Genomic DNA, 24,070 nt, shown 5'->3' with positions numbered 1-24,070 from the left:
CAATAATTCGCCATGATTCTTGTGAGCCAGGAGGAAGCCGTGCGTAAAAGATAAAGAAGACGATAAAGTGCAATGCAAAACGAATGTAACTCAACACAAAGTATTGATATTTGCTGAATTAATGTAGCCTACCACTGCTAGTTATGATGTATTGGATTGTTCTCAAAGACATGCACTCATACACTTTCAATTGTTTTACTGGACAAACAATTAACAAAAAAAAACAAAAAACTTCATTTTTTTTTTGGTCACCTCAGGCATTCCAGAGACTCGATTATTTGTATGCAAGCAATCAAGTGCAGTATGTTTTCCATAGAATGTCCTGTTTCACATTTTGCTGTTTGGAATCCACCCGAAAAATCAAACTGACATCAACATCTCGTCGTCATTTACTCGACTAAAAGGATTGGTTCTGGCACTCTTGTCGGCTTAGAGAGTCTGCTGGTGCTCGGACTAAGACTTTCAGTTCTTGGTGTGCCAGTAACCCCGGCTCTTTGTACCAATTCCCTGCGAATGCCGTAAAATCTGACGCTGGGGAAGATTTAGCAGAGAGGAAGGGCACATGATTGAGGGCTGGAGGTAGTCTGTGAAAAGTGGGAGAGAATGCTACAAGGAGGAATGCGGGGGAGAAGACGCCACGGTGCTCCGAGTTCCTCGCTCGTTCACTCACTACCACGTGCTCAATCACAGTCACCAGCTTTTGCTCTCCTGACTTCCTTCATGTCTCATCGAGCCTGCATGTTTCTCGTAGAAGAAAGCTCTGGGTCAAGTTAAAGATATACATTCTCATAAGCTCCATGAGAACTTGTGAAGTCAGCAAGTATGTACTGCACAGTACTTTTTATTACGTGTAACAGTGTTGAATGGATTGTGCTTTTTTTGTTTCAGCACTGGCTTGATGTTACAAAAAGTATAAAAAAGCAAGTGAAAAGTAAGTACACGGGGCCCTCTTTTCCCTTTTTCCTTAACGTCAGAAGTTACTTTTTTTCTGAACGCGTTTATGAGCAAGAGCAGAAAATGTTTTTATGGGAATAGCAAATCTGTGGGCACATTATGCATCTGGCTTTGCTGTTTCATTTCATATTTCCCTGATGGTACCTTGGGTCTTATTATGCGCAGTAAACAGTTCTCATGCTTGACAACTTTGACATCCTGCTGTAATGTAACATCTTTTAGTTGGCCCGCCATACTGCCTTCACTTGAGAGTTAAGTTCTACTCCTCCGAGCCAAACAACCTGCACGAGGAGCTTACCAGGTGAGCTAACATATAAACTAGAACTATTCGAATTTAACAAAAACCCGTTACGAACAGAGGTTCTGATTTTAAGTTCTTTTTGAATGAATTGTCATAAACAATTTGTCAGATCAGCAGAAATTGAATGTGACAAAAGGCCTGTTGTGCCTCCTCTCACTGCGAGTCGTCCACTGTCCTTTCTTCCCTTGTTTCTGCCATGCTTCATGTGAATGAGTCACTCTGAAAGCATTGTTTCAGCCTCAGACACTTTGAGTGCAGTCATCTGACTTTCTGGCTAATCTTATTGAAGTGATAGAGCCAGACGTTGTTCGTCGTTACGTTGCTTTGCTAGAACAATCATGTGACAACTATTTTTTGATGGGCCAAGCAATAGATAAATAAATAAATACATGTTAAAAAGTATGAGGTGGCTTGGGCATCTGATTCGGATGCCCCCTGAACGCCTCCCTGGTGAGGTGTTCCGGGCATGTCCCACCGGGAGGAGACCCCGAGGAAGACCCAGGACACGCTGGAGAGACTATGTCACCCAGCTGGCCTGGGAACGCCTCGGGATCCCCCGGGGAGAGCTGGAAGAAGTAGCTAGGGAGAGGGAAGTCTGGGCTTCCCTGCTAAAGCTGTTGCCCCCGCGACCCGGCCCCGGATAAGCGGTAGAAGATGGATGGATGGATGAAGTATGTTGCATTACAACTACTCAGACGAGCGCGATTTATCTGTTACTTAAGTATTTGTAACTGACTAGACCTAGCTTGTACCTACCCACCCCTGCTTGTAACATAATTGAAACAAATGAATCATCACCATTTTTCACAAGAGAAGTTTGTTTTTCTCCCAGATACCTTTTTGTGTTGCAGTTGAAACAAGATATCCTCAGTGGAAAGTAAGTCATTTTCCTTCATCTACGTCAGGGGTGTCAAACTCGATTCACATTGTGGGCCACATATGGCCTCAAGTGGGCTGGACCATTAAAATTATACCATACTCTGCTATAAATAACCAAAATATCATGTCTTTCCTTTGTTCTAATCAAAACAGTGTGTCCCTTTGAGGATACTCCATGAAGTGCACCTTATTAAAAATAGTCATTCCGTGTCTTTTATGCATTTTTTTTCACTTTTAAATTATTCCGCGGGCCTAATCGAACCTCCTTGGGGGGCCGGTTCCGGCCCGCGGGCCGGACATTTGACACCCCTGATCTACATTAACGCATAAAGATATTTTCTATCTGGATAATTGATTTTGGCTCATTTTCTGCATCTTACCAAACCTGTCGACAATTTCAGGCTAGAATGCCCATTTGAGACAGCAGTGGAATTGGCTGCCTTCTCACTACAGGGTAAGTCAGCAAAGCGGCAGTAAAAAAAATTGTTTGGTCCATCAGCATCTTATGTGGTTTAGGCTTTTAGACATAAAAGCCATTGTTTACTACTTCCAGTAGGATGATGTTGACCCACATTCCATTTTGCTTTTTCACAGAGGTTAAATCTTTTCACCCTTCTGCATGTCGTCTAAAGATTGTTACTAATCCGGTTGGTATTTGCAAACTGGAGAGCCTTTAAAAAAAATCAACCTATGTGTCATTTCGAAAGTGCTCTTGCCAAGGCCGACCTGATGGCACAATGCCTTTTCAAGTGGATCACTGCTGGCTCTTTATGTGACTGGCCCGGTGTTGTGTAAATCACAAAATCCCACCTTTTATGTGACATGGTCAGGAAAATACAGAAGTTAACATGCTTTGGTTAGTTTTCAAAAGCTTTATGTTCTCCCTGTAACTTACTTTTTATAATTGCAATTAAGATTTCACCTCCAACATTTACAATGTCAGGTTGACATTGTATTCTAACTTCACAATCTTGAATTGATTGGTTACAATTTAATTTTTTAGGACACATCTATCCACACACTCACAGCGAATGTTTTGAATATTACATGACCAAATTCAGAAAACAGGCAAGCCATGGTCGTTACGTGGGCCCTTGGGTACTGTGATGTCATTTTCAGTCGACAGTAAGTGGCAAAATGGCTGCCACCTGAGATGGATCAAAACAGATGGATTTTGCTGCTTAATTCATATTGAACAAATGGAATACTAAGCAGAATGCCATTTTTAGACGTGTGGTGCCACATACAACATGTTTGCCTCGAGTTTCCTTTGACTCGGCCTTTCACTTGTGTGTCTATGCAGTAGATGCCAAACTAGATTGATGCTGCGATTGTGGTTTCCCATTGCTTAGAGCCACCTGAGCAAACAGACCTTGATTAACGGTTTCAAAATTGACTTGTTTGCGTTTTCGCTGCCTTTTCCAGATCAATTCACACCAGAAACCATTCGGTTCTGATCTTCTAGTAATCTTTTACTGACATTTTTGTCATCTGATCTTGCTACAGAAGGCATCGTGCACACAGATTCTGTGGAATCTCATTTGTCAAATGTATTAGTGTGGAGAAGGGCACAAAATAACTTCCAAGGTAGTAACTATACCATGGGACTAACCGAAGTCATCAAGTGTAGAAAATATGCCAACAACGGTGGCATTACCATGAACTGGATGTAAATTTAAAATTGTGAAAAAAATTTGTTAAAAAGACGACAGGGCTGATGCCAAGAGTTCAACATCGAAGTTGTTTTAAGCAAGCACTAAATGTTTCGTGCATGTAAGAGCATTGTCCTGTCTTATTTCATACTGTATGTCCGTGCTGTTGGGTAGGGTGACAGGACGGAGGCCTCATCTCATACAGACAAAAACAATACATCAGACAAACATGTCAAGGTGAACCTTATGGCCCTAATTCTGAAACACATCTTAAGACTAAAACAACACCATATCCACAATAGTGGCAGTAGCATCATGCTTAGCGGAAACGGAGGCCTTAGGTGGAGGAATGACTACTGGAGCAGCTCAGCCGTAGTTGTGGTTATTCAGAGGCACTTTAACTGGTGGTAGGTGCGTGCTGACTCATTTGTTATTGAGTTTACGTGGTAAATTCTGAACACATCCTCATTCCCATTTATACGGGGGTGTGCACACTTGTTCAATCACACTAAATGCTTTTTATTTTCCCCTTTCAACGAGTGGTTGAAATTATTCATCTTGGTCCTATTTGTTAACATCACAAAAAACGTTATTAATTTTTTTATATCCACTCTATTGTTCAGTGTTTTGTGGAACTTTGTAACCAAAATGCACGCGTGCGCACACGCACTCACGCTCACGCACAGACTTTCATAGTCATTGTAGGCTAAATGCCAGCTCATTAGTGCTCCATCCTCTTCAGTGGCCTCCTAATCCAGCACCTTATCTGTCTTTGCTTTTTCTCCCCTGTTGAGCTTCCTCCTTTTCACAATCTCTTAAAAGAAAAATGATTTTTTTTCCCTCCCCCCACCATCTATACGCTAAGCCTTCACTCACTGTCAGGGAAGCACTTTCAAGATTCAAAGATCAACATCCTTTCTTCCACAACAGATAATAAGCTTTAATTGCACTTTGTCTTACTCTGAACACACTTCGTTTATCGTCACATGGTTTCTTCTCAAATTGGTGCTCACCTGTCTTGTTGAAGATCACAATACTCCCGCATAATTTGTGAATGGAACGACATGATGTGCTGTGCCTGGTAGGTTTTGTCGTTTCCTTGGTTCTCGATGTTTCTGGGATGATTTGGCTGAGACTGACATTGACTATTGTGTGATTTTGTTTGTGACACTGACTAGAGTATAAACTTCCTAAGGCACATCTTTTAAAATGTTAATTTACTGAAACGTTAGTTCCTTTGTTTGATGTATGGCGCCTTTCTTATGAACTGATGACCAAAAATCTTGCCCGTTTGTGCGTATTTTAATTTTTTTACAAACATTCACTCATAAGAAAAACAAGATTATCATGTTTTTAATTTTTTTTCCCCAGCGGAACTAGGTGATTGTGACCCACTAGAACACAGTCTGGACCTTGTATCAGAATTCAGATTTATCCCCGAACAGACTGAGGATGTGGAACTGGCTATATACAACATGTGGAAGGAGTGCAGGTTGGTTTGTTTTTCACGACAGAACCACAGCATTTTACTGTTTTTCATTCTGCACACAGTGTAGACTAGCTGTTTGTTTCTGGAGCCAATACGTCATTCTGATTTTATTTTATTTTATTTTTTTACACCTTCAGAGGTCAAACACCGGCACAGGCTGAGATCAACTACTTGAATAAAGCAAAATGGCTGGAAATGTATGGTGTGGACATGCATATGGTTCAGGTAAGTGACACATGAACACACACACCTTTTTCATCAATAGAATGAAATTGCTTCCCACTGGTTAAAGCATTTATCGCGATTCATAGTCAACGACTTGCTGCAGGTCATGAATATGTTTGACCAGTTCAAATTGTGTCTTTTCAAATTCATTGAAGATTTGAACACAGACAACATTTTGTTCTTCAATTATATTAATTTTTATGTATTGTTTTGGGATACTTTTGGATGTACGCGTTTGTAATTTTAATTTGCTGTTGAGATGTGTTGTCCAAAGGTGTCGGTAATGCTGTAAATTCTCCTCTCCTCTTTCAATGCACAGGCACGAGATGGTAATGAGTACAGTCTGGGTTTGACACCCACTGGTGTTTTGGTGTTTGAGGGACAAACCAAGATTGGCCTCTTTTTCTGGTATGCTTGACTATGAGCCAATTTGTTGGCCCATTTAAATGCCTCGGATGTGATCTACCTTTTTTTTTTTGTTCTGTCTTGAGTATTGTGTTTGTGTGTTCCTGTTTGTAGGCCAAAGATCACTCGCCTGGATTTCAAAAAGAGCAAGCTGACTCTGGTGGTTGTGGAGGATGATGACCAGGTGAACATGCACGCCAAATAATTCAGATATATAAGACCTAATTGCTGAAAAAGAAAAAGTGTTAAAAGGCGAAAGGGAGAAAGAAGGTGCAAAGTGTAGCATGTGGAATACTTTGAAGTGTGCTCCGCAGTTTTCATTTGCTCTTGAATTCTGCAATATCAATCTCACATACTGCACCAAATTATAATCGTTCTACTGTCAACACTTGGTCGTTTCATATTCAGGGCCATGTGGAATAATACTTTTTACATCTTATCGGTGGCTAATATTGTTCCTCAACTCGACATAGCGCTTTACAAGCACATAAATCTGTTGGCAGTTGCTTCACAGGAAAAATATGAAGCTTTGTTTCCCAATAAAATAATAATAATATAGTGTTCCTTAGGCCCCCTGTCCCAAAATAAAAATGAAAGTGGACTTGTTGGATTGCCCAGAGGCAAGTGTATATGTGGGAGCAGCAGAGCTTGTTTATGTCCATCCTGGAGGTCCGTGTGGGAGGTTAATAGAGAAGCCTCCTCTCTGGTATTTCTGGTATGCATTATCCACGCTCCCCACCACCACACACACATACACTGTGCACACAGCTCCGCCCTTCTTGCTCGGCTCCCTCCTGACAGTTAAAAAATGTATCATTTCCTGGTCAGTTCATGTATTAAGCTTAGATACTTCATCATCACACATATGACACACCGTATTATAACTTCTGCGGTGACACGCATAAGTGTAAAGGCTGGCTGGCAATCGTCTCTGGAGATCTGAATTTATACTTGAGTATAAAAAGTAAATCGTGCCATCATCTCTGCAACACTGGTCATGTCTTATTGTATAACATAACTACTGTGTCTGGGTTATCTGCAGGTAGATGTTGATTTCTTGGTATAATTCTTTAAGAAAGACCGCCGTCACACCAGAGAATGCAACTGTAATCATGTCTGATGTCTTGTGCTGAGCAAAGCGAATGGCTTCTTCCGAAAGTAAAGTGTGCAATTTGACCCAGAAGTCAATGAAGTGCTGATAAGGTTGAGTAATGAATGCATGGTCTCTTTTATCAGTCAGACAGTAAATAGGCAACTCAATACAGAGTGCACAATGACTCGGCTGAGTTGGAGAGTACCTATTTCCTGAAAAGCTTTATGACGTCAATTGCTAATGTTGAAGCAAATAAGCGACACATATGTTGTGCACATCATTAAATAAGATAATTATTGACGCTACTACAGTGGAGTAATGTTACGGTTAGTTACCCTCATTTAAATCAATGCAGTTGGCAAACTAAATGCTATGTAATGTTTTATGTACCGGTATGGTATTGTTTACGTCCATGTTGCCACTACCTGCCTTCCTTTTGGAGAGTTGTTTACTTGCAATTTGGGAATCTGGATGGGGATTTATTTTTCACTTGTTCATTTTATGTAAACAGAGACAATGACTATATGTTACTTGAAACATACAGTCAAAAAATGGAATTTGGCACTTGAATGTGCAGGGTAAATCCAATAGCATGGCCCATTTGGTTGTTGGTGGTGATAATATTCATCTTCGTTACCACTGAAATGTAATCCATCCTTTGTAGGGCAAAGAGCAGGAGCATACCTTTGTCTTCAGAATGGACCACCCGAAGGCCTGTAAGCACCTCTGGAAGTGTGCTGTGGAACATCATGCCTTCTTCCGGCTGAGGGGGCCAGTACAAAAGAATTCTGCACGCTCCGGCTTCATCCGCATGGGATCACGCTTCAGATATAGGTAACACGCTGTGCACAAGTTTCCATGGGTTTTTCCAAAAGACTTGCAAGTTCAGTGCCTGTAAATTGCCATTTCCAATTCACACTACCAAAAGACCACTGAACTGTTACTGTTTGAACAATCAACCTTGATTTATTTGTATGCCATTAAAAAAAAAAATTGAAGTGCTCAAATTGGTAGAGACGGTTGACAACGAACAGTGTCATCTTACGGCACTGTACTGGGTGCGTGTGTGCGTGTGTGCGTGTGTGTGTGTGTGTGTGTGTGTTTAAATATTACCCAGTTAGATAAACACTGGCAGTCATGTTTGCTTTAGTGGGGGCGGGGAGGGTTGACGGGTTTGTTGGTACTAGACAGTTGTGCTTTCAGAGTTCAACCGGGGGCATTTGTGTATGTATGACAATGAACTGTTTTCAGAAAACTGTGTTCTTGTTTTAGTCTGACGATTGAGCCTAAGTGGACAGTTGCACTTTTCCGCTCTGTTAAGTGAAAATGTGTTTTTTCTGCGACTAGTGGAAACACAGAGTACCAGACAACAAAGTCCAATAAAGCCCGCCGCTCAGCCTCCTTTGAGAGGCGGCCTAGTCGACGCTACTCTAGAAGAACAATGCACAACAGAGGTGAGTGCCACAATCAAATGCTGTGTTGTGTTATGGACTAAAACAAATTTGTAGACCAGTGAACACAACAAGCGTCTACCCACACTTAACTGAGCAAGACTCAATTGCACTGAAACACGGTCAACTTTATAAGCGCAGAAATAGTTAGAATGTCCTCATCGTGGGTAGAAATGTCAACATGGGACTGTTAATGATTGACAGTATTTGAACTGCTGTTTTTGCTAAGATGGAATGACTGTACAGTTGGCATCTTCAGGTATTTTTGAAAAAAAGATTGCATGCTTAAGCTTTAGTTTACGATTTAGGATTTCTGAATTATACATTCAGTCTCATTCTTTCGCCTACATCACCTAAAGAGGTGAATTGTGGATTTATACCGGCGGGGAAAGTCATTAGAAGTCACTACTATGTCACAGATTCCAAGATAATCAATTCAAACAAGTGTCTTCCCCAAAACTCTGACTTTAATCCCTTAAACATGAGTAAATTGCTTGAAAGACAGCCCGAGCCAGGAACCAAATTGATTTAGATGAATTGATTGTTAACTGCTTTGAAAAGTGTCTGGTTGAGGTAGGACATTTTAACCAAACATTAATGCACATTTGTTTAAATTTATTTGTCTTTTTTATCCTGTGTGGATTGAAAGGGTAAGTTAACCCCCCAATGTTCTTGACAATAATAAATTCTATGCAGCTCTATTGGTCGTTACCTGAGCCCTAAGCAACTGTGATGTCTATTTCAGTTGACAGAAAGTGGGACTTCCCGAGATGGCGAGAAATGGATGTATTTTGCTGCTTAACTCGATATTAATCAGAATGCCATATTTAGATTAGTGGGGGGCATATAGGACATATTACTGTTAAAAAATGTTGGGGTTGACTTGCCCTTTAAGAAAAAAAATCTTGTTTTCCGTTACCCTGCATCACTTTCAGACTTAACCTGGACACAAGGTTTACCATCTTTTCTGTTTGTTTTGCAGGACCCTTCCACCCTCAGGAGTGAGTGCTCTATCTTTTTAAACATTGTGATTGTGACCAAAATTGAAGAATTAGCTGTTATAATTTATAATGTGCTAATTTGTGTAACTTTCAGTGGGAAAAGCATAAATGTGTCATAAAATGTACATTTTGCCATCAGTTACTCAGAGTAGCGACTCACATTGAGTCACATTGTCAGGCCTGATTATTTAAGTCAAGTCACATTTTTGTTTCAGAATTTGCATGTGGGCTGAAGACATGACGTCACCTACATAAGCTATTTAATTACTTGTTGAGTCAGAGTTCTTGTGACTTAAATGTCATTAGAGTTATTGGGTTTTGATAACCCCACACTGCAACAGTTTGTGATCTAATTGGCCACTGTACTATGTATGTAAATGCTAAATATATTAGGTTTAGGATTGTAGTTCATGTGCGCTAATATAGCCATCTAGTCAGCTTGCCTTGAAATGATCCTCATGATATCTTTGAAGTTCTTTAGTGGTTGAAGCCGCGACCCTAGTGAGGATCAAGTGGCTCGGAAGATGAATGAATGAATGGTGGTTGAAGAGGTTGTAAATATTGGAGATGGATCTCAAGGGTTGTCTGAATTATTGATGTAGATTGGAATGTAAATGTGTCTCTTTGCTCAGGGTTCTTTCATCGGGCAATGGAGTCAACTCCAGCAAAGACAAGCATGTGAGGGTCCCAACTTCACTTTTTCAAATCACTCGATTGTTCATGCAAAATCAAACGAGCACTTTTGAAAATATGTTTTTGTTGCACTACCTCATTAGGTCAGTCGAGGCGCCTGGTCGGGTGCACCGGTTGTGACCGTTGCGCCTGCTTCTGTTTGTGGTCCGTTGGAAATAGAGCCTCTTCCCAGAAGTCCTGGAGGGGAAAAGAGAAGGTGGGTTCTTTTTTTTTGTTGTTGTTGCAAAGCTGGCTTGAACCCAAAATGTTCTTTACACTAATGTTCAATGCAGCCCTGCTAGTCTAAATGTTGTGATTAATATTGCATTTGCGGAAAATTAGTTACGCAGGAAAATCCAGCCATTTGTCGCCATCTTAGAGGGTGGCCATTTTGGCACTTTCTTGCAACTGAAAATGACATCACAGTTGCTCAGGGCTCCCTCAGGTAATGACCAATCACTTATTTTCTGAACCCAAGCAATGGTTGGTTGTTACCTGAGGCCTGAGCAACTGTGATGTAATTTTCAGTGGACGGCAAGTGGCAAAAGGGCCACCCCCTGAGATGGACAATAACAGATGGATTTTACTGCTTTGCTCACATTCCACATATACAATATTAATCGGAATGTCGATTTTAGAGTAGTAGGCTTGCATATAACTTCTTACTGTAAAAAAAAAACATTTGGGTTGACTTCCCCTTTAAGTTTTCCAATTCAGATACAAATCTAAGACGTGCCGGGCGTCTGCCAACCCAATGGGCATCTTCATTTTAAAATATATCGAGATTCATATTGCGTGATCTGAAACTATCCCGGTTGTCTTTGGGGAGTATGCGGGGTGCACCCTGAAACTGCTTTCCAGTCTTTGTAGGAAATGCCACATTGAGACTACTGACAAGGTCAATAAGAAACTCATTGCATCATGTCCTCTTGAGCTGGAACCTATCCAATCGAATTGTATTGTTCCACTTAAAAATCGTACAATCATTGAATCGTATCACACCCCATGTATGGAGATACAGTAGAGATCGAATCATCTTTGATTGGAGAGATGTACAGCCATACTTGACATGTACATGGATAGCAAATTGTGTACTTGCACCTGCAGCATCAAGTGTCGTCTGCATTTTTGTGATCTGTGAAGCTGGTATTTCCGAAAGCAAGCAAATGCATATATTCCCTTGTGTGTTCCAGTATTTACATGTATTGAGAAAAGGCCTGTTGGAAGGTCAGGTAGGTATGATAGTATATTGAGCTTCTTCTTTTTTGTCGTGGCTGCGACTCTCATTATAATCAATTAGTAGCTGCATTGCGTGGGGGCTTTTAATGATTTTTAAAAATATTTGTTTACCTTTGAAAAATGTCTCTCTAAAGGTGGAATTGTCTCTTTTGATTTGCTGCTTGTATTCTTTTGATTAGCATGTAATGGTAACCTATTAACTGCAGGTGACTCTTGGTGCTTCATGTGAGTCTTTTTCTCTTGCCATCAATTAAGTGGCTAGAAACAGCCTCTGCCACATAGTCAGTGGATAACTACAGTGTGCATATCACGATATGCGATGACGCTTCAGACAATATTTTCCATTCAAGCAATCTGCTGCTTCCTATTAACCCGCTGTCGCTCTCTTTGGATGAGTTATATGCAACGCTGACACACATGACATATGATTTCCTTCTCCTTTATCCCATTTTCATTGTTTTCTATTGCTTCCTGTCCATTGTTAAATCCATCTACACACCATTACCTTACCTCTCATTATTCCCTTCCTGTGTGCCCCCTCCCATTTATCCTTGTCACCCACCTCCCACCTCAATCTCCTCAGGTGTCCTCTCCCCTGCATCCTACTCGTTCATATCTCATCAAAGCTCCTAACAAGGAGCCTGGCAGAACTGAGCAACAGACAGTCATCTCACCGTGGCATGAATTGGACGGCGCGCTCATGCCTCAGCAGTGATTTAGACATAAATAATGCGGCAGAGAATGTGTCTCACACCCATGATTGCATGTATGCCTCGAAGTTAGAAATGGAAACATTTCGCATAGCGTTTGAGTTTTTTTGTTGTTGTTTTTTTTTTAATGTAGTAAACTCCCTAAAGTGGCAATCATATCTTATACCTCATTTGACTGTTGTTTCCTCAGCTAGAGGTGCACCGCTGCCTTACTCCTGACTGAGTTCATATTTTTGTATTCATTTTGAAGTCTCATTCTGAATACTCAGAATCAGTTAATATATTCAGACATTTTTCTTCAAGCTTTCCATAAGCCACAAATTTCAAAAGTGCACAACAGACTAAAACATCACGCGCCTATATCTACTTACTTTCTATGTTAAAGGTCTCATGTTGTCGCCCCACCCCCCCAACCGTTGATGTCGTTTACTGGATTTGGAGGTTAATTTGGATTTGAATTGCCAAGGATACCCTTTTCAAAGCTAACGGTATTATAATTGGTCCAAAACGCCTGGCAGATGAGACAGCTGGATTTATCATTAATTTTTTATATGTAATTAAGTTTTGTTGTGATTGGTTCCACCTTCTCCTTCATTTGAATGTGGAAAACGGCTTTGCTCTGATTTGTGGTACGCTATATTTCTCAAGTGTTATAACGGCGCGAGTGTGTGGAGAATCAGAGGCTAAAGCTTTGACTGGGTTGGTTCACATTAAAATAGAAACAAGAGCTGGAGACAAGTACTTACCGGATATGTAACTATCTCGCTGACCGCTCTCCAGGCCTGCTCTTTTTTTCGTATGGTCATGGTCTTTGGAGCAAGAGTTACTGTATCTAAAGGCTCCATGTGCCTTGTGCCTACAAACAACAACCATCTTTTAACCGCAGGGTATCATACACTGTATTTTTTCAATGCCAATTGGCTGTCATGATGCAGCGTGACACAAATTTCTGTTGGATGCGTGTTTACTTGAATAATGAGTAGCGTACTGAGGTCACGACATCACCAAATTCTGATCTGCCCATTTTCCATTCCTCTTGCCTGTTTGATCGGCTATTGCTTGTAATTGACAAACAGTATTGATGTCCAATTTAAACCATCTCACATACAGACTTATTTTGATTTGATATTATGGATTAAAAGGTGGTTGGTAGCAATTGGATTTTGACTGCATGAGACCTTTACCATGAGACATTCGGATGAATTACAAATGAATAATTGAGATTTATGAAGTCCATGATTTGCCTGTAACGGCTTTAGCCTGGGCATCATGGTAGCTTGCTTCACAGTTCTGAAGTTCAGGATTTAAATCATGACTCTGGCCTTCCTCTGTAGAGTTTGCAGAACAGTATCCTCAAAGTGCTTACATGTTTGCTTGTTGTTGTTTTTTTTGCCACATACCCAAACGTCCTCCCATTCCACCCCAAATTGTCTAAATTGTCCGTAGGTGTGGTTATGTGATCATAATCTAAGTTGTGTCTTTTAAAAATACTGTGACAGCTTAGAAACTAGCTTGTCACCTTGGTGAACAACAAAACAGGATTGTAATTTCCTGAATACAGTATGTCTAGTCTGGTACGTCTGCACCCTTTCTGTAGGGCTTTCTTGATGCAAAGAATGTGTTTACTTTTTTGTTTGTTTGGTTTTTCTCAAAACGATGTGTGACTGACATATCTGACTTTTCCAATCACCTTTGTGATTTGAAGTGAGATTTTTCTTTTTTTGCATATGGTCCGTGCCTTCTTCAAAACATTTTTACAAGCCTTCCTCAGATGAATTTGTGAAATCAAATGTTTTGGATTTCGGAGGCTTCTGAAAGATGAAACATTGCCACTTACTGAAATGTTACCGTCTTGGTTGCTTACATATATCGGCATGCTTTGCACGATTAACAAATATCATAGTGGCATGACTGAGTTTATGAAGTGGATAAATTGATCACTGTGAATTAAACAGATTGGGTGTTTCTAGTCTTATGCACTTGCGACATCTTGTATTTTCCTTCACCCGGGTGATGAAAAGAAATACATAGTCAGGTTTTTCCTGTCTTAGTTTTTCTGTGATCGCTCAACTGATCTGGTATCGGTGTCAATATGTCACCTTGGTGAACAACAGTACAGGTTGAAGTTGAGAATGTACTAAGCACATACTGTAGGTCACAAAATGTGATGTTCTTCACCAAAAATGTTGTACTTGTATCCAGATACCCGTTTAACTAAATTCACTCCCAAAGACGTTTTTAAACGTCTTCTCAGACTTGGTCCAGAATTGGCTGGTACTGAATGAGTTAATTAATATGTTCGTTGTGGAATCTGAAGTCAATATCTGAAGTCTCTTTTAGTCCCGCTATCAGCTGACTACCAAAATGTTTGAAAACTTTTTTTACCTGCACCTTTTTTTTAACTTAAACCCTCATTCAATTAACCATGTAATTTAGATGCATAATCATATCCCCAACCTGATTACTGTATTTAAATATAGTCCATTTACACCTACCTTATGACAGAACGTCGTTGCCGTCCTAGGAGACTTCAAGAAGAAAATTTAACTAGCATAATTTATTTGCAGAACTTCTAAATGTGATTGTATTCTTTAATCTCCAGTTTATTTAAAGTTGCTGCTGTTGTAGTTGTTGTGAATGTTGATTTTTCTCTTGAAACACACTAATCCAACTGATTTGTGAAAAACTGATTGTATCTGTATTGTTGCCGAGTTAAAAGTGAATACTAACAACTATGACCAGAGGTGTTTATCCTTCTGAATAACGTGCATATGATTTAAAGAGAATAAAAACTGTTACTCTTTGACATGTCATGACCACCTGTCACCGTGTATTTGATTCTTTCTGCTTTTTTAAAAAACATTTCAAGTTATAACTCACCAAAAATTTGTTTGCATGTTTTTTTTTTTTTTTTGCGGATATCGCTGGTAAGTTGTATGAAACCTGAATCACGATTTTGCTTTTGGCTGTATTTAAGTTAACAAGTACCAATTTATTGCACATTTTGTGCTTTCAAAGAGCTCCATGTTTCATTCGGACTATTTCTCCCTCCTCCCATTTGCTTTGTCTGTAGTTTGCCCCTGGCTGGTGACCTGATCGAGACGTGCATTGATGATGTCCTCAGGACTCCTGCACCTCCCGCCGCACCCACTGCAAAGGCTGTTGAGGACGCGGGTCCAAGTATGGTCTATTCCCCTTCTGGTGCCACTGGCGAAGAATTACTCAGCCTCACCGGTCAGTCAATGCAGAAACAAGCAAACATGCTGTAAAAAACAACAAAAAAAAAACACCTTGTTTGTATGGCATACAAAGCACGCAAATTTCAATGGATTGTATTGTATTCACTGTATTATACCATCTAAATGAGAAATGATTAAGCGTCATAAAAAATATTGTGCTGGTGAGACGTTCCCATTGCTGACACTAGACCCGAGTTTACATACCATAATGTGATGACCTCATCAGCACTGTTCAGCTTTATGGAGACATGGCTGAAGGGTACAAGGTTGGCCGTGGGTGAGATAATGTCACTTCCTAGGTCAACAATGTGGATACGAATTATTTCCGTTTCATAATTTTCAGTATTGTTTCATTTGAGTGCATAGCAGTTGGCTGTACAATTTAATGTTGGTTATCCACCCATGAAGAAACAGCAGCACGTCTCAAGCAGCTGGAGTTGGAGAGCAGTCCGCGTTTGACCAGGAATAATGTCAACATCAATATGGTCATGAATAATCAGGTGGGTGATGATTCTTGGAAGTAGTTCCGTTATCTTAAGCATAGAAAGCAGAAAATTAATTGAAGTGAATGATTATCTCTGTTTTTCTGTATTTGTTTCTCTCTCTTTCGCTTTCTTTTTCCTTCTACCCAACCGACATCCAAAGGAGGACATTGTGAAGCTCAGAGAGAAATGCTGTCTGAACAGTGCAGGAAGTAGTCCTGTTGTCACACCACTGCGAACTCCAGGCGACCTGAAGAGTAACATCCTCAAAGCGCAAGCTGAGGCCGCAACGCTCAAGGTGAAAAAGAAATAGGGAGAGAAATCCAGCCATATCATCCGTTTTCTCGAGGGATTGTCTGCTTAAGCCTAATCAATATTAATTTCAGAACAAGTACAGTATACCCTGGACAGGTCGTCGGCCAGTCACAGGGCACATATAATGTTCTTTCTTTTTTTTTCTTTTCATTTGTTTTCTGTCTGTTCCATAGGTTGGTTTGGAGGAACATGTCACAATGATGGGAGATAAGAACTGCAATCTGCAGGAAACCTCCTTCAGGTGTGAAAGGCCTTGATTGAACTGTAACTCTTTTTTTTTTGTTGTTTTTTTTTTTGTGAGCTGATTTCGGACAGTGCATTTTCTCATGAGCATGCTTACTTACTGTACATTGGAGAATGCTTGATTACCTCCAAATAATCATGCATCTTCATATTCATACCAATGGACAATGCATTATCTTAGCCAAATCCGATATTCTTTTCATTTACGCTTTGAATATGTATGAGGAGTCATTTGCATTTCAAACACTGCATTACCAGTTATTTTTATCCGTCTCAACAAGGCTCAAATTGCAAATGTTTTCAGAGCATGAAAATAAGTTATTGTGTAATATTTCTTTGAGTTGTAACGGACACATATTATGCAACTGTTTTCACAAGTTAAAACAATTCCCAGATATCGTCATCACTAAACAGTTATAGAAAACGTTACACACTCAGATATGGGCTCGTTGAAATAAGGCTGTTTTAAGGGGCATTTCATGCCAGTGAGTGACTCTATGCACCGTTCCTTGTACTGCTCGGCTAATGGCAAGTCAGACTTGTATTACCTTGATAACCGAAGCTGAGCCTGAGGGTTGCTACTTGAACGCTGAGGATTTGGAAAGTGTATTTACTTGTGAATGGGCACGTCACTAAACACAAATACATCCCATCTCATCGTTGAGAACTTCACCAAGCAGTCATTTATGTACCGGTTTCCAGTTAACACTCTCTTGTCATGGGCTGAGAAACTTGACGTGAGATGATTGTGTAAATTAACTGCAAGTCCAGAATGACATGCTCACGGTCACATTTTCAGAATTGGTAAAGTTGTATAACTGTAACCCAACCTCGCTTGAAGACAGCTTTATTCAACTCAGTCATATATCTCTAATGTTGTGCCAGAAACGAAGAGGAGGGTATTCTAATGTGTCCCATCTGTTGCGAGGTTGAAGTCAAGCACCAGCCGAATGGGCAGTAGTAACTCATCTCTGTCTGTTAGCAGTCGCCCTGACATTCAAGACTCATGGGAGCTGCTCAAGTCTTGTTCGATGGTCTCATCAGCAGGCACCAGGTTAGTGTCCGTCTTTGACAGGTGAAGTACAGAAGAGGTTGATTAGCCTCCTTAAAATAATCTGTGAAAAAAATTTTTTGGGGGGAAAAAAATCAGGCTGTTACAGGCCAGCAAGCCACTCTCAAGTTTTGCAGACATCTGTGTCCATCTGTCTGATTGGGTGTGTTAAGTCACATGAGCAGAGTTCTGCCTGGATACTGTGGGCATCCTTGCTCCAGAGACTTTACAGTCGGTTGACACTACAGACAGACATGGTGTCGCTTGAGTGGACAATTCACAAGGCTGATATGTCTGCAGGCCCACTGATGTAGAAAATGCTCAGATAGTCTTAATAATGTTTGTCTAGTGGAAAAATACTTGGTGGTGTGTGTGTGTTAAAGATGAGCCTTCACAATGGTTCGTGAAAATATCAAGACAAAAACACATTTTACCCCAAGGATGTTTTCTCATTGCATTTTTCATTTCTCCTTTTCATCAGCGCTGAGAGGTTAGCTGAAGATTTAAACACTCTTCCACTCAAGTTGTCCTCAGATCCCGTTGTTGAAGGCACCACACTCAAGGTTATTCATCCATCGGCTTTTCGAGACTGTCCCCTGCCCCATGAGAGCGCAGCGTTATGTGGAATTGTGTGTGTGTGTGTGTGTGTGTGTCTTCTCATCGGCCAAGTGCAGCTTTTGTCTGATTTAAGTGTATTCATGTTACATTACAGGTTAAGGGAGAGGAAGTTGATGTTCCAAACACGACCCCACCTCTGCCTGATAATTTGATTGACTTCACTGACCCAATCCCTACTGTAAGATTTTTCTTTTCAGAACAATTATTACTGTGATAATTGATGTATGTGCTTATGGGAGAAGGCCACAGTTCCCATGCAAGTACAGAGAAGTTGCAAACTGCACACAGGAAGGGCGAAACGCATTTAAGGCCAGATGAGCACTAACCACTGGGCTCCCCCTTAACTAAAAGGACATCTGAACCTTATCTTCAAACAACTTCTTCTGTGTGTGATGTTCGTTTGAACTCATATCTAGGCCTCTGATGCTATCATTGGATCATAGTTTCATAGGACTGGCTTTAACATGCCACCTCGAGGGATCTCCAACAGCAGTCCAGGGGAGACCTTCTCCAAAGACTCACTTCTGTGAATTATTGGAAGAGCAAAAGGATAAGAAGAGGAAAATAATATCCTGTGTTGAAATTCTTTCTGATCCTCCCACAAAATAGTTGCAGAAACACTGAGATCAGAGGTTGCTTGGAAGTCCTAAATTAATATCTGGATTAGATTATGTATGCTCTTGAAATATAGCATCCACTATTTATGTACCATATCAAGGAATTGTAATAGGTTACGAATTCCAATTAGATGTGGTCAAATTCATGATGAACCTCCATCCATCTGTTTTGCATAATATGTCTCCTAATTAGGGACCGAGGTGACTGATGAAAGGCAGGGTACGCCCAGACAATCACATTGACTCCCTGGAGTAAATGAGGAAAATTTTGTCTTTTGAACCTAGTGTGTACATTTTTGGAATGTGGAAAGGTGCACCTGAAGAAAATGCAGCTACGGAAGGTCGCAAATAAGATTCCAACCTGGAACCGTGAGGCAAATATGCTGTCCGCCAGCTCACTGTGCCGCCCTTGAGGCATAAAAATACATAAGGCACTGAATATGAAATACTGGACTGGTTATCAGATGTTAGCAGGAACCCCCTCCAAAGATATTTTATGAAGCAGTAGATTTCCATCTGGAAACGATGAACCCTTTTCTCCTGAAACTTTCTTTACTCCGAGGCTTGTTGGTTCAACTCTGAAGGGGGTGACGTTCATTTCCCATGCTAACTATGTAGTCAGACTCTTCTTCCTCATGCTTGGACTGTCCAGACGGCAATGCAATTGTAGTCACGCCTCATCAAATCTTTGTGCGTGTTTACAGAATATCAATCCAGCATTTGATATTTGTTCCTAAACGGAGAAAGAGTTTGTTGTTCTTGTTTTCCAGTTGCCACCTGTGCAGTCACCAAAAGTTTCTATCACCCCTCGCTGGATCATTCCTACAGCTGCTGTGAGCAAACATAATTTTTCTTTTTTTTCACCTGTCTGTCAATTAGGTGTGCTTCTTGTTTGTCCAAATTGTCTTTTAGAACGCTTTGACTTGTTGGATGACTTGTTAGATGCTGACCGCCTTCCTTCTCCCTTTCCCCCACCCCACGATCCCCTTCTAATGCAGCCTCCTGGTATCTTTACTAACGGCCTGCTCGACCTTGAGCCCCCTACTAAGGTCGACGCTTTTCCCCCCGCGGATGGGGGTGCCGTTCTCACCTCAGCCCTCCCTTACGCCGCTCACACATTTCACAGCAACTCAGTGAGGTAAAGTCAATTCTTTTCAGATCGGCACAAAGAATATTTGCTGAGCTATCTTTTTAAGGGCGCTTTTTGATCCGTTGCTGCCCCCTGTTGACGGAGCTGGAATTTCATTCACACTTCTGCTATGATAGCAAAATAGCATTTATTTAACATCGACCATTTAAAAGCATTCCAAAAAAGCATTCCAAAACTCAAAAGATTCATTCAAAATTTACAATTTTCCAACAATTCAAATCATCCAGATAAAAAATGTTGCAACAAATGGATATAATTGGTAAATGCACCTCAAATTTGCAATTTATCAACGATTTACAACCATTTGTAGCTTTAAAAAAGGTTTTGAATAATTACAATAAATTAAATTCCAAATATAACATATTATATTACTATAACTGAACATTTTTCATTTTAAATTTTTTTATTCATTTGTTTTTTAATGTCCATTACATCCAAATTATTTCTCACACTCCTAGTTTGACTGACTGATATAAAAAATGTTTCCCAACGCTTAAGTCCTCACAGTACAACACAAATTTAGAAGTACTTTAGCTTTAATTTGTTTCATATACAAGCCTGTAATTAAGGCTGAACAAATAATCAAATTCAAATCCACATTGCGGTGTTGTAGAATGTGATTTTGTAGTTGCAAAGGCTGCAATTTGTGGGTTGGAGTGTTGGTGGAGAAACCCTTTTGCTTTGTTCTAGTTGTCTAGTAGGCTTGATATCTGTAGATGCGCATACGCGGATATGTATATGTCTGCTTTTTAAAACTTTTTTTAAAATGAGAAACTGAACAATTATGTGTAATAAATCTGATATTGTTCATAATAATACAGATTAATTCATTGCTTGGATGTTAAAAAATGGGGATGGGAAGGGGAAAGTTGCACTCTGATAAATGAAAACATGATAAACATACTAAAAATGAATTAATTGGTGGTATGAGGTGTAATTACTTTAGTATTAGTGTGTTGGATGCCTGCCTTTAAGTGGCATAGCCTAGTAAGTGACATCAGAAGCTGGAGAAGACTAGTCTGTGAGTGAGTTCTGGCCAACAGCTACTCCTTGTGAGTGTTCAGTTTTTTTCTATTTATTTGTTTGACAATTTTTTTCCCCCTTAAAGTGCATTTGCAACTGTGGCTCTCCTTGCCCACAGCACCTTCATTTCACCCCCACTCCCACCCTACTTGAGCTGGAACGTAAAAAAAAAAAAATCAACCAGGCCATTGCCCAACTCATCAATTAGTATTTGCATTTTTACCAATTCATCAAGTATAATTGATCCCTTTTAGTTTTGAGGGATGAATGCCTTGAATGTGTATCTGATATATATATATATATATATATATATATATATATATATATATATATATATATATATATATAATTTTTGTTCCCCTTGCAGCATTATGGGTCAGCAGGCAGCCTCGGAGGATGGAGTCACACCCAGAGGTCTCTTGACCACTGAGCTCTAACAGCCACAAAGGAGCTGGGCCAGCAACATAGCATGCAGTTTCAAGTAACAACACACTCACATTAACAAACTATCAGACTGGATTGGGAGAAAAAGTGTTTTCATCATAACCGCACATAAGGCTTAGTTTGAGTTAAAAAAACCCCCACTGTGGTCCATCATCCAAGTAACGGTTGGTTCCATCCATTTTGATCCGGACAAGCATCAAACGGTCTGACTTTTTTATTTTTTATTTGTGCGACATCTTTATTTTCACGTAATGCATTCCCCTGGACTGAAGTTGCACTGACTGTTGGAGTATACGTTGAACTGTAAATGGAAGAAAGACAATCAGCATGTTATTTGAAGCGAGAACAACTTGACTTTTTGATATCTGGAAATATGATTCTATACATTCCTTGAGCTGCCATTTGGATTTTTTTGTTCTCAAGTGTCACTGGATTACTTTTGCGCTACTGGAGCATTTGACACGAGCATGGATGAGGATCATGCTTACAGATTTTTTTTTAATAACCTTTTTTTGGTCTCGGTTTTTAATATGCTGTATCACACTGTTTGTACATCGTGGTATCAACATTGCGCTCTCGTTTGACCCTGAATGATAAACCCAACCAACCCAATAATGTGAGGTTTTATTGTTTTGACTGAATGTGATACTGTCCATGATATCCCCTTGGATTTCCATTTTTTGTTGTCAATTAATTTTTAATTTTATTTTTCTTAATTGAGGAATGTAATTTGTCAGTCGCGTTGAGCTGTAAAATGTGAACCCTGCTCTCCGGAGGACATGTTGGAGTTTCACAGAACAAATTGCAGATATGCGTGAAAATGTAGTTGGGGGGGAAAAAAGAATGCTATATTAGTGTCTCAATTTGAAACTGTTCTACATTTCACCCAAAATAATAATTTTCAAAAGACTGCTCAGTTTTTCTTGCTTTGTTAAACAGGGTTCCCACGTGTCCTTAAAGTTAACAAAAATCCATTTAAAAAGTTGTAAAATTATGTTATTAATTGTCCTTAATTTTCAGAGAAAGCTTCTAAAATCCTTAAAATTTAACCTGTGGTGTTCATTTAAATTGTGTATGTCATTTCCCTCACCCTTCCAATGAATAGCTTTATCGGAGAATGCGCCTGGCGCCCTTTCCCTCAAACCCCGCTGTTGGGCTACATGCCTTCCAGGTTCCCGACCTGCTTCTCCCGCCATCTCCGATCAGTTCCGATGATGATCACGTGATCATCATCGGGTCATTTTGGGCCAATTTTAAGATAAGATAAGATATCCTTTATTTGTCCCACAATGGGGAAATTTACAGCCTCCAGCAGCAAGAATGTAGGTAGAAAGAAGAAAGAAGAAAAAAAACCCCAACAACAACAACAACAACAACATACAGTATGTCAAATAAAAGGTTAGCTGATTGCCCCTAAAATAAAGATGTGCCTTTCCTTTGGCAACAATGATTTGAACACCAGCTCAGTGATATGTGGCTTTCTGTTCATTAAATCCACCATGAATCCCCTGCTGAATGGAGAAAAACTCCTTTTTAAAAAATCGCTAAATTAGCCCTCAAAAGTCCTTAAAAGGTCCAGAAATGAAAAGCATGTGGAAGAGTGGGAACTCTGTCTAATTGGAGTGGATATTTTGCTCTGGCTTGTTCATGTTATCTTGTTCACTTTGCCCTCTTGTGGAAACTCTAACGATCTGTTCTGAAAATGTGCACGAAGCCCCGCCCCTCCATTGCTGATCGTTTTACGTGGCGAATCTCTTAAGTGTTATATTGTACTTGCGAATTGAAGATTGTATTCTATATTTTTGGACTATATTAATGGCACATTGATTCTTAAATAGTGATTTTTTTTTTTAGGTTTTTATTTACGACCCCTCCCATCATTGTGATGGTGTCATTTATAATGGAAGCTAACTGTTGTCCCAATCAGTGCTGTTATTTATGCGACTGTTCAGTGTTCACATAATGCGTGTCCACGCGTGTGATTACGTCACAGTTGTGTGAAGTATTCAGCTGGCTGTGAATGCAGGATGATACGTTTATCATTTGACCGTGGAAGTATTGTTAGCGTGTTCACAAAGGACAATAACAGCATTAAAGTCATTAAAACTGTACAAACAAAATGAAAAACAATGCCTGTTGTGATGCTATTCTTAGGAACTTGATCACGGTTCAGTAAAGCTTTCCTAAAGGTCAGTAATTACTTATCTATTTATTTATTTTTTAAGTATCTTGAAACATTTCGGAAGTGGTTAAATGTGATTTAAAATGGTTAATTCCTTTCTCATAATACGGTGAATCAGTACAACTGTATGTGTCAGGGAAAGGTGGGGCGAAGAATACATTGGTGCCTTAAGATATGAGTGCGTACTGTGACCACACTTGTATCTCAAATAAACTTTACCCATTAACCCTTAGATGCATATGTGGGTCAAAAATGACCCGGTGAGGTTTTTTTCTTGAAATATCTTCGGACTGAAAATTTATTATCATTTCATATTCCAGGTATTCCTCAAAAAACATGTTTTTTATATAATGTCATTCACAATTTTAACTTACATTTTATACATTTTAAGAAATTTCAGTTTTTGTATTGCTACCCATAGTTTCCATAAATGGGTCAAAAGTGACCTGTGTACATTTACTATGGAGTCCAATGGGAACCACTGATTCGAATCGACTTTGGCTGTCAGCAATACATTGACTGCGGACTGGGCAGACTATACTATCAGAAATGAACCCCTCAGGAAAATTATTTTACACTGTAAGAGCTGATACGTCTAAGTATTATCTTCATATAAAATTGTTTGTGTGTCGTTC

The 24,070-nt window shown here is 39.9% G+C and overlaps 1 protein-coding gene across 4 annotated transcripts in view; it reads left to right on the top strand.

Moving 5' to 3' along the window:
• epb41l5 (erythrocyte membrane protein band 4.1 like 5) overlaps window positions 1-23,558 on the top strand; it is a 29,042-nt gene extending 5,484 nt beyond the window's left edge. The window contains exons 4-26 of one of the 4 annotated variants that reach the window (XM_052081458.1): window positions 889-931; window positions 1,177-1,255; window positions 2,088-2,132; window positions 2,536-2,588; window positions 5,158-5,278; window positions 5,413-5,500; window positions 5,820-5,908; window positions 6,020-6,089; window positions 7,663-7,832; window positions 8,346-8,452; window positions 9,432-9,450; window positions 10,083-10,128; window positions 10,227-10,339; window positions 15,145-15,305; window positions 15,719-15,810; window positions 15,956-16,090; window positions 16,281-16,348; window positions 17,336-17,404; window positions 17,883-17,964; window positions 18,114-18,197; window positions 19,407-19,469; window positions 19,635-19,774; window positions 21,177-23,558. In XM_052081458.1, the coding sequence (XP_051937418.1) occupies window positions 889-931; window positions 1,177-1,255; window positions 2,088-2,132; window positions 2,536-2,588; window positions 5,158-5,278; window positions 5,413-5,500; window positions 5,820-5,908; window positions 6,020-6,089; window positions 7,663-7,832; window positions 8,346-8,452; window positions 9,432-9,450; window positions 10,083-10,128; window positions 10,227-10,339; window positions 15,145-15,305; window positions 15,719-15,810; window positions 15,956-16,090; window positions 16,281-16,348; window positions 17,336-17,404; window positions 17,883-17,964; window positions 18,114-18,197; window positions 19,407-19,469; window positions 19,635-19,774; window positions 21,177-21,246 (2,007 nt within the window). In that variant the 3' untranslated portion in view covers window positions 21,247-23,558. Of the gene's footprint in view, window positions 1-888; window positions 932-1,176; window positions 1,256-2,087; window positions 2,133-2,535; window positions 2,589-5,157; window positions 5,279-5,412; window positions 5,501-5,819; window positions 5,909-6,019; window positions 6,090-7,662; window positions 7,833-8,345; window positions 8,453-9,431; window positions 9,451-10,082; window positions 10,129-10,226; window positions 10,340-15,144; window positions 15,306-15,718; window positions 15,811-15,955; window positions 16,091-16,280; window positions 16,349-17,278; window positions 17,405-17,882; window positions 17,965-18,113; window positions 18,198-19,406; window positions 19,470-19,634; window positions 19,775-21,176 lie in introns of all 4 variants that reach the window. The other 3 variants (XM_052081457.1, XM_052081456.1, XM_052081459.1) reach the window with 3 other exon arrangements.
• Window positions 23,559-24,070: the final 512 nt, after the last annotated feature.

This window comes from Hippocampus zosterae, chromosome 12 (genome assembly GCF_025434085.1).
Source record: "Hippocampus zosterae strain Florida chromosome 12, ASM2543408v3, whole genome shotgun sequence".
In the NCBI taxonomy this organism is placed as follows: Eukaryota; Metazoa; Chordata; class Actinopteri; order Syngnathiformes; family Syngnathidae; genus Hippocampus; species Hippocampus zosterae.
Note: the sequence above shows the minus strand (reverse complement) of the source record. Positions and strands in the feature narration are given on the sequence as shown.